We start from the raw sequence: 15,148 nt of genomic DNA on the forward strand, positions 1-15,148 counted from the left end.
CAATGGGCAATCTGTGTATTTATTCCTGCCTTCTCCCCACCCCCACCCCCCCCCCACCCTCACCCCACGCACACAAGGATAGAAAAGGGCCATGGGAGGGAGGGGATCACAGGGCCAAGGCTTGCGGTTCTCCCCATCACTAATAAAAGTTTAGAGTCACAGCCAATCTCTCAGAGCTGTGGCTTCATGTTGCTCAATTCTTTTTCTTTTTCTGTTATCATTTCTTTAAAAATTTTATTGGGGTAAAAAATACAACATAAAATTTACCATTTTAAGTGTGCAGTTCAATAATGTTAAGTATATTCACATTGCAGTGAAACAGATCTCCATAATTTTTCACCTTGTACACATGAGACAGTACCTCCCCTTTCTGCCTCCCCCAGCTCCTGACACACCATTCTAGTTTCTGTTTTAGTGAAATTGACTGCTTAGATACCTTATATGAGTGAGATCATACAATATGTCTTTTTGTGACTGGCTTATTTCGTTTAGCATAATGTCCTCAAGGTTCATCTATGTGGTTTCTTATCCATTCATCTGCAAATGGACATTTGGGTTGTTACCATATCTTTGTAATTGTGAATGAACATTACATTAGCAGATACCTCCCTTTTCAAGATCCTGATTTCTGATTTCAGTTTTTTTGGATATGGTAACAACCCAAACTGTTTTTAATAGTGGTCGCACCATTTTACAATCCCATTAACGTGGTACAAGTGTCCCAATTTCTCTACATCTTCACACTTGTTATTTTCTGTATTTTTGATAGCATACACCCTAATTGGTGTGAGGTGATATCTCATGGTTTTGATTTGCATTTCTCTAATGAGCGATCATGTTAATCTTCTTTTCATATAGTTGTTGGCTGTTTGTATATTGTCTTTGGAGAAATGTTTAATTAAGTCCTTTGCCTATGTTTTAATCAAGTTACTTGATCTTTTGTTGTTGAGGTATAGTTCTTTTTTTTTTTAAAGATTTTATTTATTTATTTTTAGAGAGGGAAGGGAGGGAGATAGAGAGAGAGAGAAACATCAATGTGCAGTTGCTGGGGGTTATGGCCTGCAACCCAGGCATGTACCCTGGCTGGGAATCGAACCTGCGACACTTTGGTTCACAGCCCATGCTCAATCCACTGAGCTACACCAGCCAGGGCCGAGGTACAGTTCTTTATACTATTCTGGATTTTAAGCCCTTATCAAATAGATGATTTGCAAATATTTTCCTCCATTCTGTAGGTTGCCTTGTTATTCTGTTGACTGTGACCTTTGATACACAGAAGTTTTTAATTTTGATGTAGTCCTTGTCTATTTTTATTTTTGTTACGTGTGCTTTTGGTGCCATATGTAAGAAATAATTGCAAAATCCAATGTCATGAAATTCCCCCCATGTTTTCTTCTAGGAGCTATATAGTTTTAGGTCTTTAATCCTCTTGCATGGTTTTATCCTGTGCCATGTCCTCTTCATTACTTCTCCTCCTTTCCTGTACCTCACTTTCTGTATTCTCTTCCTTCTTACCATCTTTTCTATTACTCCTTCACAATGTGCCCATCTGCCTAACTATCCTGCTGCCCACCCCTACCTCCTGCCCTTGTTTCTGTCCTCCTTCCCCTATACTTACAATACCTCCTTCCTCCAAGTCTGTCTCAAACCTTCCTTATGCTCTCCTCATCTCTGAGTTGTGTCCTTCCTTCCTTCCTATCAGTTTCCTCTTCTCTCTTTCAGGCTCCCAACTGGAACCCTGACCATGGAACCCTGAAGTGGTTCTGACTTCTTCAGCTCAGTGGCAGACCCTACCACCCCAGGCCCTTCCTGCCTTTCCCACAACCAGTTTTCAGGCTCTCAGAGGGAAGAGGTGGGGAGGGAATCCTGATCTCACAGAGCAGGGAGCATCCATCATGATGCTCAACTCAGACACGATGGAGCTGGATCTGCCCCCCACCCACTCAGAGCCAGAGTCAGGCTTCAGCGACTGTGGGGGCATGGCGGCCCCTGACCAGGCTGGGCCCAAGGGTCTAGAAGGGGGCCAGACCCGGGGCCTGGAGCCAGGAGAGCCTGGCAGGAAAGACCTGCAGCACTTGAGCCGGGAGGAACGGCGGCGCAGGCGCCGGGCCACAGCCAAGTACCGTACAGCCCATGCCACGCGGGAGAGAATCCGTGTGGAGGCCTTCAACCTAGCCTTCGCTGAGCTGCGCAAGCTGCTACCCACACTGCCCCCGGACAAGAAGCTCTCCAAAATTGAGATCCTGCGTCTGGCCATCTGCTACATTTCCTACCTGAACCACGTGCTGGATGTCTGAAGGCAGCCTGGATGTGACCCCCTGCCGGGCCTGACTAGGTCCCTTCTCATCACCAACTGGCTACAACAGCCACCTCTTCCCTGAGCCCTATACCCTGACATGGAGTCCCCCAGGCACCGGGCCCAGGAACAGTGCCCCATTACCAGCTGGTCATGAAGGCAACTTTCTATTACCAACCCAGGCATCCCAAGGCTGTTATGGACACCTTCTGCAGTTTGTGGTTGGGCCCCCACTGTTAGAAGTGTCTGCTTGGGAGGCCAGTATACAGTCCTTGCTGGATTTACTAAGCCCACCACACATGGGTCTCCCCTAGCTCTCTCATGGGCTACTGCCTCTTCTACCCCACATCCAAATTATCAGGGATCCAGACACACACAGCCATCTTCTTTCCACCCTGTTCCAGCTTCTGCCCCTTTTAGGGTAGGGGCATCAGAACAGGAAGGGGGTAGGCTGGGCTTAGAGTGGAGTGAGCTTCTTCCTCAAAGATCTCAGTCTAGTTTGGCAGAAGGGCCTGGGGAGCTAATACCTGTGAGGTGAATCTCAGTAGCTGAAATTAAGGAATAAGGCTTCCTATCTTGTTTTCTATCTTGTTTCTGAGGATGCAGACCTTGGATCTTACTTGGTAGTGAGTGCCTTGCCCTCTCTGTGCTATTTGGCCCCCTCTGTGTGCCCTCCTGCTTCTACAGTCCCAATTTTCTCCCTGGGTGTAGAGCTAGAGAAAAGGAAACCTAGATCTTGCAGTAGGGGGTGATGTCACCCATTCCCATCCCAGGGAATGGGTGGGCCAGATCTCACACCTGCTTTCTCCATCCAAGCCCACCATGGAAATGTGCAAACCCACACCAGTTCCTCCCTTAGATGCACGGGGTGCCCCATCATTGCCCTCTGGGAATGTGCAGCTCTCCTGGCCATAGGGTCTTTATTACTTTTCTTTCCTTCTTTAAGCTGCCTTCAGCAATGGAAGAGACCCCACCTACCCAACCTCCAGGCTTTCTGCCCTCACCACCCATGTAGCTGAGCCCCAACCTGCTCACTAGAGCCTAGGGTCAGTAGTAGAGCAAGGGCCCTGAGACCTGTGTAGAAGAAAGGAGCTCACTACACTTATATGCTCCTCCCTCATACCAAACTCCTAGCTCTACAATTTTATTTATTTATTTATTTATTTATTTATTTATTTATTTATAAATATTACTATTTATTGCCCAATTGTGCACTTTGGGGTAGGGCAAGGGGGGCCCTAGCCAGTCCCTCTTGCTTCCTCCCTGATTACTGCTTTCCCTTTTGTCCTTCTGCAACTCCAGGTATGTGTAGGGATCCCCTTTGCTGACAACACCCATGTCCCTTCCTCAGATCCATTTGTCCTGATATCCTAGTCCTCTGGGATGGTGCCCCTCTCCCAGCTCCAGGGATCCCGGATCTTTCCTCCCTCCCTCCCTCCATTCCCAGACAATTCCACCCTGTCCCACCTGCTTCTGTTCTCTCTCCAGCCCTCCCCCATGACCCTCCTTCCTAGTACCCCCAAGAGTGGGCCTTAGGGGTCTATGTCCAATTTCCTCTGTATGATTCCCTCCTGTTGCATTTCTGATTTCATACAAAAAGAAAAATTAAAGTGACCTCATTGTAGCATCAGGTATGGCTTGGATCATTTGATTAGGTTGTGAAGGTGGCCTGCAGGTTATGGTAGGGAAGGCATTAAGGGTTCTAGGCCTTGATGGCTCTTCTCATTGGATCATGAGAGCTCAGCCTGGTCAGTAAATGAAGACAGAAAGGAGAAGGGGTCACAGAGTAGAGAGGTGCAGAGGAAGGTGTAACACACAGGTCCCAGACCTCCCCATCTAAAGTACCTTGTACCCCCATCTTGACACTTTCTGATCTCTCTGATGTGCTCTGCTGCTGCTCTATATGGGCCTAAGAAGGAGCTGAGTGTCCCAGCAGAACCTACCATAAGTTAAACATGTGTCTGTGAGTCCATGTTCCTAGGAAAAGCCATGGCATGAACCATTGCCTTCCCCATTATTGTCCCTAAGCAGGATCAAAATTCCTTACAGTCCCAGTTCTTGACTCATTTTGTGATCCCCAACATTAGGATACTAGGGAGAACACAGTAGAGGACCTAGGACTAAGAGAATATAATAAGGAAAGGGACAAAAAGGAGTTCTGAAGGAATATCAAAGGAATCCTAAAAGGCACCTACAATCAATTTATAGATGAGGAAACTAAAGCCCAGAGAGGAGGAAGGCTTTGCCCAAGGTCACACAGGTAGTTGTGGGCAGAGATAAAATTCAAGGCCCCTCTATACTGCCAAGGCCCCTCTGCCTCCCTGAAATGATGGCCTAACAGGTGGCACCCTATAAACTCCTTATTTTAATGGAACATTGATAAACTAGAGTATTCAGAATTGTGTGGCCAAGAAGGCGAAAGGCCCGTGACTACTTCACAGAAGGAATAGTTGAAAAAGTGAGGATATGTGTTTTTATAATAGTAGATTTAGGGGCAGCGTGCTACCCATCTTTAAATACTGAAAGAAGAAACAAAAACCAACATTCTGTGGGTTCCCGGGAGTCAGAACCAGAACTAGTAGGTAGAAGTTATAGGAAACGGATTTTTAGTGCAACAAAAACTTTTCAAGCCTTGGACCTGTCCCACAGTAGAAGGGCCAGCCTCAAGGAGTAGGGGTCCAAGTAGACAGGCACTGGTACCTCTGAGCACATTCCTGCTTAGGTGGTCTTTAAGATCCTTTTCAAACTTGAGGTCATCTGAGAAGGCTGCAGGCAGACAGTGGGAGGGAAATACAGTTTCTGAAAGATGCCATTTTCATCTGCAATGAGCACAGAATGAATGACATCAGCAGCAAGAGGTTTGAGTTAGACTTAAGGAGAGTTGATATCTTCCCTTCCCCCACTGAGTTAGAGTGAAACGTGCTCTTCCCAGAACACTACAAGAAGAAGGGCTGAACTGAGGCCAGTTCAGTTCTTGTAGAGGACTACAAGGAGCAAGAGTGGGAAGGGAGCACAGAAAGCAATGAACCTGACACCTTTGTTTTAAAGGCAGGTTATTATTGTCCACAATGCTGCTGTCTCACACATGATGGTGGAATGGGACTAGAACCTGGGTCTTCCACTTCTGGCCCTGAGTGCTTTTGCTTCCCCTGCACAGCAGCCACAGCCTCAAGCTCCCTGCCCCCCTCACTTTTCACTTTGCCAGGCTGGAAGGCAGAAGGGGTTATTGGGCAACCTCTTCAGGGATCCCTGATGACCTGGGGGTGGTTTCAAGGGGCAGCTGCAGCTGTTCTACTGCTAGCTCCAAATTTCTTCAGATAATCAATTGGCCTCGCTATTGCTGGGCTCTGAAAGACAGGCAAGGAAGGAGGTGGGGGTGAGAGGAGGAAGGGACAGGACACTGGGAGAGGAGATTGTTGGGGAGATGGAGTCCTGAGGCTAAGGGATGAAGGGAAAGTGAGAACTCCAGGGCTAACAGACACAGAGGAGGGAGGAAGGGAAGGCTAGAAGAGCATGCCCTCTTGGGATCCTCATTTCATATCCTCCAAAACCCAGCAAGTGTGCCAGTGGGGTGAGAGAGGGGCAGTTTGGGGCTCCAGACCAGGGGGGCTCTGGCACATCACCCTCCCCTTCTTCCTCCAATCTCTTCTCATCAGGCCATACCACTTCCAGCTGTCCATGTCCTATTCCATTCCTAGTTGCTATAGGCCCTAACCCTCCAGTCCTGTCTGTCATAATTGCTCCCCTCTGCCCTCTTTCTCAGCAAACCCCACCCCCCAGTGTCAGAGCAGACAGCAGGGCCCCTGGGGTTTGATAAGGAGGGGGAGGAAGGACTCTTAGCCACTCCTCCCCACCCACACATGCACTTTGTGTAGGCTGCCAGGCAGATGGCCCCTTTGTGCCAACACAATGGAGGCCTTACCAGTGCCCTCTTCCTCGGTTTGCCCAGCCTCCTTTCTTCTCTATCCCCAATCCAGTGTCCACCTTCTTTGCCTTCTCTTTCTCTATGTGGAAGGCCTCTTTTATGATCCCTTCCTTCATCTTTCTGCCTCTTTCCTGAGCTCTTGAAATCCTACTGTGTGAGGATTGTGAGCTGGAGAAAGAAGCTGATAGGAGGGTCACAGTCCTTGACTGCTGGTTTGGGGAGAGAAGAATACAAGCATAGAGGGAATGTGGAGAAGGGAGTCAGTGTGGCTGGTGGCCAGCAGTGTGGGTAGCAGCAGCAGCAGCAGCCACAACAGCAATATTGGGCTAAAGGGATGAGAGAGTGCATACCTGGCAGCCAAAGTACCTGTGTGCATCTAGGCTCCATACTCACCTTTCCTCTTTGTGCCACAATGAGCAAACCACATGCCTTCCTGGGACTCAGCTTCCTCATCTGTAAACTGAGGAAAATAATAAGACCTATCTCACAGAGTGTTAGGAGGATTAAATGATTTCATCCTCGTGGTGCTCAGTGCAGTAAGTGTCACCATGCGCTGGTTCAGGGGCAGTAAGTAGTGGGGTCAACCTCTACTCTTGTACAGCTTGTGCACTGTACAAAGTAGCTAAGCCAGGGCAGTGAAGGGGCCTGACATCCAGCCTCTGCTCCATCATACCAGTTGTGCGCCAGTGAGGATGTATGCAACCCCTGAGAGGTGGTGGCCCTGGAATCAGATCCCTTCTGTGGAGTGCTGAGCATCAGTCACAAGTCCAACAGAAAAGTTATAGGTCCCAACTACCTTGGAAACCAAGATAGAATAGGAGGAGACAAGAGACTATGGGAACATCAGAGAGGAAGATCCCTTAGTTCAGTGTTCTCTGGAAAGTTAGAAAAAAACAAACTATGAAATTTGCTAAACTGAAGACAGACACACTGCAGCTGAGGAGACACACTGCAACTGAGAGGAGGTGTGATAAAAAAAAAAAAACAAAAAAAAAACAGAAAAAGAGGGAGAGCTGGGTGGGGAATGTGATCAGAAAATTGTGTTGGTTTATTGACCTCTGATCCTCACTCCTCTTCCATTCCCTCCCCTAAGCCTGGTCTGAGTAATGCTTGTTGAACACTGCCGCCTGCTGGCCACACTCAGAGACTTTCTCACTCTTCCCCTCTTTTTGGCTGGGAGCTGCTAAGAATCTGAAAACAGAAGACCAGACAGGGTACACAGAGTGAAAAAGATGTGGGGGAAACTGCCATCCAGAATTCTTTAAGGTGAATGAGAGTTGATTACTGACTAGGGATAAATAGAGACCAGAATTCATAGGTGTTCATTTACATATATTAATGGTCTATAATTTTCAGATTGATTTTCCCCCTGCCTTTATTCATTTAATTTGTTTTGTGTGTATGTGTGTATAGTATGTGTATTCTGTCTCTGGAGGTGTTTGCCTGCTTCTGTGGTTTCTGTGTATGTGTACATCAATGTGTTGTTTTTGTGTCCTTTTAAAAAAATCAAATGAGGATATGTTTTTATTAATTTTAGAGAGAGAGGGGAAGGGGGTTAGAGAGAGAGAAAGAGAAAGAGAGATATCTATGTGAGAGAGAATCATAGATTGGTTGCCTCCCATACACGGCCAACCAGGGATTGAATCCACAAACTAGGTATGTGCCCTGACCAGGATCAAACCTACAAACTTTTGTTGCATGGGACAATGCTCCAACCACCTGAGCCACTTGGCCAGGGTGTGTGTTCTTTTTTACATAGGAATCTGAGTGACAGCTGTCAGGCTGGACCCTGTTTCATTTCTTCTTCCCCTAGAAGCCCTTTCCTTTTCTCTAGGTTTTACTTCTGTCTTCTAGCTCCATAAGCCACAGGGCTATTTATACGTGACAGTCTTTTGTTGGCTTCTGCCCCACGTTGGATATTCTAAGCTCAGAGCCTTGCTTTGCTCTCACCTGGGACTTTTAGACCTCCCCAGAAGGACCTTGGTACCCAAGTGAAGTGAGAGGAAATGGAGGGCCCTGAGATCAGAGCCTCTTTGCTACCATCATCCCTTTTATCCTTACTGGCATTTAAACTCCAGCCTTCTCCTTTCATAGCCTTGTAGCTGTCTCCTTCATTAGTCAATCCCATTTTATTCAATTTCCTACACATTAATTGAATAGCCAGTGTGTGCCAGGCACTGTTCTAGGTTCTGAGATACAGATCCAGGCTCTTCTGACCATCTTCTGGGGAGGTAGAGTGGGGACACGGACATGTAAACACATTAATTTTTTGACAGTGAATAGCACACACATGGAATAGAAGTAATTCAAGGACAGAAAGATTAACTTAGAGGGAATGTTGATGAGGGAGGGAGCGGGTAAAACCCAAGTTGTGCTTTGAAGATTAATAGGGGTTTTCCAGGTCTGCAAAGGTGCTTGCGGAGAATTCCGTGGTGTGCTGTCAAGAGCCCCCTTCACAAATTTCCTCCTTCACTGGACTGGAACACTCACTTCCTCAGCTGCAGCAGTGTTGACTCACAGTGGACCATCTCAGCTTGAGATCCCCTTTGAGATTACCAGAGGCCTCTGCTGTAATTGCACTGCATTTCAGCTTTTCTCTGTGTTTAATCCAGCTTCCACACACTTAATGGGTGTTCCCAGGAGCATGCCTAAGAGCACTCTCCTGCATATAATCTCAGAGTTCAAGAATCTGTTTCCCAGGGAACCCTACCTAAGAGTGTGACGTTCCAGGTAGAAGGCACTATAGGGATGAAGGCATGGAGGCCTGAAGAGACATGGTGAACAAGAGCACACTATAAGCAGTTTGATACTGTTAGGACATAAAATGCAAGGGGCTGGTGGGACAGGAAAGTGATGGAGAATGGCCTGGAAAAGTAAGCATGGGCCAGGTCAGGAGAGGAAGTGTATGTTATGCTGGGAAGCTTGTACTTTGCCACATAGTAATAGGAAACGAGTGGATGTTCTTCAGTAGGGTAGATCAGATTCACATGTGAGAAAAATAATTTTAAGGGCAATTCTGAAGATAGACAAGTGAAGATCTGCATAGGAGAAAGTTTTAGGAAGTCATTGCAAGGTCATGGGAGAGAGGATAAGTGTCTGTATTTAGGCAGTGGCAGTGGGAATAGAGAAAAAGGACAGATTTAGGAAGGCTGTTTAAATGGTAGATTCAATAAGGTTTGATAATTGATTAAATGTGGTGTGCTAGAAAAGAACTCTCAGGTTTCTGACTTAAGGGCCTGAATAAACAGTGGGGCCACATTCCAAAAGAGGCCATATAGGAGAAACTTTGTGCGAAATTATAGCTGGTGGCAGTAGTGGTGACATAATGAGGACAAATTGAATGAGAACTGTTCTTTCCCGTGGAGGTCTCCAGAAGGAAGTTGGCTTCCTGGGTTTGTAGATGGGACAGGACCTCTCTACTAGGACTTTCCCAGGAATTTCCACATACCCTAAACTGCACTCCTCATTTCCTCCTCCCTCAACCCTACTTTTCCCTTGGTGTTCCTCAAATGAATACATGGCATTGTCAGCATAAAATTGCCCTGACGATATCACACTTTTCTTTCCCTCACTCTCACCTCCAGTCCATCATCAACATCTATTTATTTTGTGTTCTAAATGTGACTTGGAACGGTTTCTATATTTCTACCTGTAACACTCCTGCATTCCTTCACTGTCACTATTGCAGTCCTGATCTGATCTCCCTGCCTTCTGGCTAACTTCCCTTAAATCCACCATCTAGACTGCCATCAGAGTGACCCACCTAAAATGTACAACCAATCAGGACAGTTCCATACTGAAGTCCTTTATTGGCGCCCTGTTTTTTCCAGAATAAAATCCAAATTCTTCAATATGGCATGAAATTTCCTTTACAAGGCAGCTCCTGCCAGTCTGTCCAGCCCCACCTTCCATCCTTTGCCAAACTGTGCTTTAACATTCAACAGAATTCAAATCTCATGCACACTCCCTATTGTCCCCTATTTCTGTGCCTGTGCTCTTGGAATTCCTCCTCTTACTTCACCTAGGTAAGTCCTACTCATCCTTCAAGACAATGCAGATATCCTCCCCTCCAGGACACCTCCTGACTTTGTATGCCCTCCAATGCCCCTAAGCTTGGCTCCTCCTGGACCCCTTAACTTTCTATGCATATCTCTATGATTGCCCTCCTCCTGATGAATTGTACTGAAATCATTAATGAATTTCAGTGTGACCTGGGATGAGTTACTAAAATCTCTGAGCATCTGTGTCCTCATCAAAGACAACATGTAAGGCCCTTAGTCCAATGCTAGTGTATAACAAAGCTCAGTAAATGGTGATTATTAGAGGATCATTACTGCTTTTATTACTTTCCACTTCAATTTGTTGAGTTGTCCCAACATCTACCTTTTACTATTCACCTTGAGAATACAGATTTGTTCATATATTCCAATCCATTTGACATTTCAGGTGGGGTTCTCATACATTATCTCTCCTGTAAAGCTGTGTCTTATCTTTTCACTTCACTGTGAGCCATAAGATACTAATTTTTAAAAAGTTTAAAAAATTACCAAAGTAATATATGCCTATTGTAACAAATTCAAATAATACTACAGTACATAAACATAAAAGTAAATGTATGACCCCTACATACCAATTGTGTAGGTATGAATTACACATTCTTCCCCAAAAGAAATCCATATTAACCACTTGGTCTATATCCTTCCAGACTTTAGGTTTTATAAATCTATACAAATATATAGGTGCATGCATTTAAAATTAAAATTGTATTGCACATTTACTATTAGACTTTTTTTACCTTACATGTACTACTCCTTTAACAATACATTATAAACATCTTTTTATATTTTTATATGTGGACTAACTTCACTTTTTAAACTTCTGCATAGGACCTATGTATAACCACTGTCCTGCTGATGGACATTTAAATTAATTCCAATCTTGACTTCTGGTCAAGATGGTGGCATAGGCAATCATGGATCGCTTCTTGCACAACCACATCAAAAGTACAATTAAAATACAGAATAACTGTCCCTTAGAACTCTCAGAAATCAAGTTGAATGAAGTCTGTCAAATATGGAATTAAAGAAACCACCTCCATCCATACTGGTAGGAAGGATGCAGATGCAGAATGTGGTGGGTTAAAATTCAAGAGGGTTATCTCAGGAGCAAGGAGTACCAGCGCCACACCAGGCCCCCTAGCCCAAGGTTACAGGGCCAGGAAGATAAGTCCCCACAACTTCTGTCTGCAAAACCAAGTGGGGATAGAGTAGGTGGAAGAAACTTCTGGAGCCCCAGGCAGTTCCTCCTAAAGAACCCACACACAGACTCCCCTATACAGACTCACTCCCTCTGAGCTCCAGCGATGGGGTAGCAGCTTGAAAGGCACCAGTGGTATACAGGGAGAAGCTGAAGTGTCTGGCATCAAGGTGAGCAGAGGCCATTGTCCTTTTCTGAACCTTCCCCTACAGAGCCACAGAGCCACAGAGCTGGTAAGCTGGTGCCATATCTAAAACTCCCAACCTGGCTAACATTGTTTGACCTGCATTGGAGATCCCCAGAGATTCCGACCCACCCAACTTACGAACCCACCCAAGCTGCTTTTCTATATGAATGGCTGGTGTTGGCTCATGCTTCAACACCTTCCTAAATCATCTCAAACAAGCAACAGCTGGCTTCAGTGACACCCAGGCCCAGCACTAACAGCAGCCAGCTTAGATTCACAGCTTGGCTTTGCCTGGGAATCTCCAAGCCCAGCATAAGTAGCAGCCATTTCCAATTGCTTTATAGCTCAGGCAGATGTCCCCAGGCAAAACAGGTGGGGGACTGACCTTTTCCTTCTCCACCTGGGGAAATCTCAGAGCCTGCATACCCAGTAGGCAGCTACAAACCATGTCAGAGCACTACCACCTTGCCCCTGCACAGCTGATACTCCACGGAGGGCAAAGGTTGGTGGTCATTGGTCACAGCCAATTTTTGCAGCTGATTGGCCTGGGTAAATCTCTCCCATTGACCTGCCAATAGTGATCAAGCCTCAACTACAAGAGGAGGGTGTACTCAATTCACATAAATGATGCACCTTGAATACCCGACTTGGGTGATAAGGGATGCTGTGCCACTGGACCCTCAAGGACACCTGCTACATTAGGCCACACTACCAAGACAGAGTCAAAAGCAGCTCTACCTAATAACAGAAACAAACACAAGTAGGCTGCAAAAATGAGGAGACAAAGAAACATGGTCCAAATGAAAGAACAGATCAAAACTCCAGAAAAAGAGCTAAATGAAATGGAGATAAGCAATCTATCAGATGCAGAGCTCAAAACAATGGTTATAAGGATGCTGAAGAAACTTAGTGAGGACCTCAACAGCATAAAAAAGATCCAGTCAGAGATGAAGGATACACTAATTGAAATAAAGAACAATTTACAGGAAAACAACAGTAGAATGGACGAAGCCAAGAATCAAATCAATGACTTGGAACATAAGGAAGCAAAAAACAACCAATCAGAACAACAAGAAGAAAAAAGAATCCCCCCAAATGAGGATAATATAAGCAGCCTTTGGGACAAACTCAAGCAGTTCAACATTTGCATCATAGGGGTGCCAGAAAGAGAAGAGTAAGAGCAAGAAATTGGAAATCTACTTGAAAAAAAATAATGAAAGAAAACTTCCCTAATTTGGTGAAGGAAATAGATATGCAGGCCCAGGAAGTACAAAGAGTCCCAAACAAGACATTGCAAAGAGGCCGACACCAAGACATGTCATAATTAAAAAGCAAAAGATTAAAGATAAAGAGAGAATCTTAAAAGCAGCAACAGAAAAAAAGTTAGTTACCTACAGCGGAGTTTCCATAAGACTGTCAGCTGATTTCTCAAAAGAAACTTTGCAGGCTAGAAGAGATTGGCAAGAAATATTCAAAGTCGAGAAAAGCAGGGAGGGACCTACAGTCAAGATTGCTGTACTCAGCAAAGCTATCATTCAGGATCAAAGGGCAGATAAAGAGCTTCTAAGACAAGAAAAAACTAAAGGAGTTCATCATCACCAAACCATTATTATATGAAATGTTAAAGGGCCTTATTTAAGAAAAAGAAGATCAAAACTATGAACAATAAAATGCCAATAAATTCATATCTAACAACAATTGAATCTAAAAAACAAACTAAGCAAACAAGAAGAATAGAGTCAGAATCATGGATACAGGGAGCATTTGGATGGTTGCCAGATGGGAGGGGGGTTATGGGAGAATGGGTGAAGAGGGGAAGGGATTAAGAAGTACAAATATGTAGTTACAGAATAGCCATGGTGATCTAAAGTACAGTATAAGAAATGGAGTACCCAAAGAACTTACATGCATGACCCATGGACATGAACAAATGTGGATGGATTGCCTGAGGGGGTGGGGGCTGCTGGATGGAGCAGGCATAGGGGGAAAAATCAGGACAACTGTAATAGCATAATCAGTAAAATATAATTTTTAAAAATAAAAAATAAATTCCAATCTTTTGTTACTAACAGTGCACGCAATTTTATGCATACATATTTGTACACTTATGTGAGCATTTTTGGAAGATAAATTCATTAAACAATTTTTGGATTAAAGAGAATGTACATTTTAAATTTTGATAGGCACTTCCAAATTGCCCTCGAAAAACTCTTTATCAATATACACTATTTCTAGCTACACATTTCTATACACCCTTTTGATACTTATAGCAATAAGTATCAGCATTCTTTTAAAATTTTCTCTAATTTGATGGGTAAAAGAAATAACAGATTTTTCTTTAATAAGAATTTTTCTTATATTTTAAGTTGATAATAATGTACAGTTACTAGATGTTTGTATTTCTTCTGTAAATTACCTATTCACATCTTTGGCCTATTGTTTTATTTATTTATTTTTTTAACTTTATGCAGTAATTTTTCTTTTTAAAAATGTAGTTTATTTTAATTAAAACAAAAATGTTTTTGTTCTTCACCAAATTCAGCTGCTGTGATTAATTAAATTATTTAATGTGGCACATTAAATAATTGGTCCATACTTCCCTTTTGTTGCTTTCTCTTTTCCCATCCCTGACCTTGATTTCTTTGCCACCCCTCCCAGAGGCATTTACTCATTTAGTTAGTGTACATCTTTGAATCTCTCTTTCATTTATTTATTTACGCATATATGTAACAATGATTGACATATTATATTATTTTGCGTGTTTTACATTTCAGGACAATATTGTGATATACATCTCACTATGTTTCTTTTTCTTTTTTTCTTACTAAACATTGTGTTTTAAGATTCTATTCTGTTTTAATTTATGAGGTTGAATTTAAAACACAGTGTGTGGTGAACTAGTTCAGTTTTATCTACATATACCATATGTTCATTTCACCATGTATATATCATATAAGATTTTCTACAATTCTTTGCTATGATGAGTATCCTAGAATATGTCATTTTATGTATCATTTTCAAGATTATTTTTGCAATGTATTCCTAAAAAGGCAAGTGGATTATAGTCTATAATACACATATTCTATTTTACTAAGAACATCTAAATTGCCCTACAAAACATCAATTTATACCCATCCCAGCTACTCATGAAGATCTCTATTTCCTACCACCTCACTAGCACTTAATATTATCTAATTTTTAAATTTTGCTGTTCAGGTAGGTGTAAAGTCAGAGGCATTCTTTTCCTATTTTCTTTGATGGTTGGGAATTTTGCAATTGATGGTAGGATCTCTAAAATTACAAGATTGTAGCATCCACAATATATGGACAATAACTCTTTTGCTATGCAGAACATTTCTATTTCCTCAAATTTATAATTTTTTTCTATGGCTTCTGGTTTTTAGGCCTTGGCTTTCCCTGCTCCAAGTTCACAAATGAAAAAAACAAAACAAAACAAAACACTACATTACTTTCTTCTAATACT

The 15,148-nt window shown here is 43.6% G+C and overlaps 1 protein-coding gene across 1 annotated transcript; it reads left to right on the forward strand.

Moving 5' to 3' along the window:
- Positions 1-1,731: 1,731 nt before the first annotated feature.
- Positions 1,732-3,901, forward strand: NHLH1 (nescient helix-loop-helix 1). Its single transcript, XM_045841534.1, has one exon. The coding sequence runs from the start codon at positions 1,896-1,898 to the stop codon at positions 2,295-2,297; it is 402 nt and encodes a 133-aa protein (XP_045697490.1). The 5' UTR covers positions 1,732-1,895; the 3' UTR covers positions 2,298-3,901.
- The last annotated feature ends 11,247 nt before the right edge of the window (positions 3,902-15,148 follow it).

The sequence above is a fragment of the Phyllostomus hastatus genome, unplaced genomic scaffold (genome assembly GCF_019186645.2).
Source record: "Phyllostomus hastatus isolate PE091 unplaced genomic scaffold, TTU_PhHast_1.1 phas_contig_36, whole genome shotgun sequence".
Classification (NCBI taxonomy): domain Eukaryota; kingdom Metazoa; phylum Chordata; class Mammalia; order Chiroptera; family Phyllostomidae; genus Phyllostomus; species Phyllostomus hastatus.

Bases quoted from the DNA above. Each gene is read 5' to 3' on its own strand.
- NHLH1 (XM_045841534.1), top strand. From the start codon at position 1,896: ATGATGCTCAACTCAGACACGATGGAGCTGGATCTGCCCCCCACCCAC.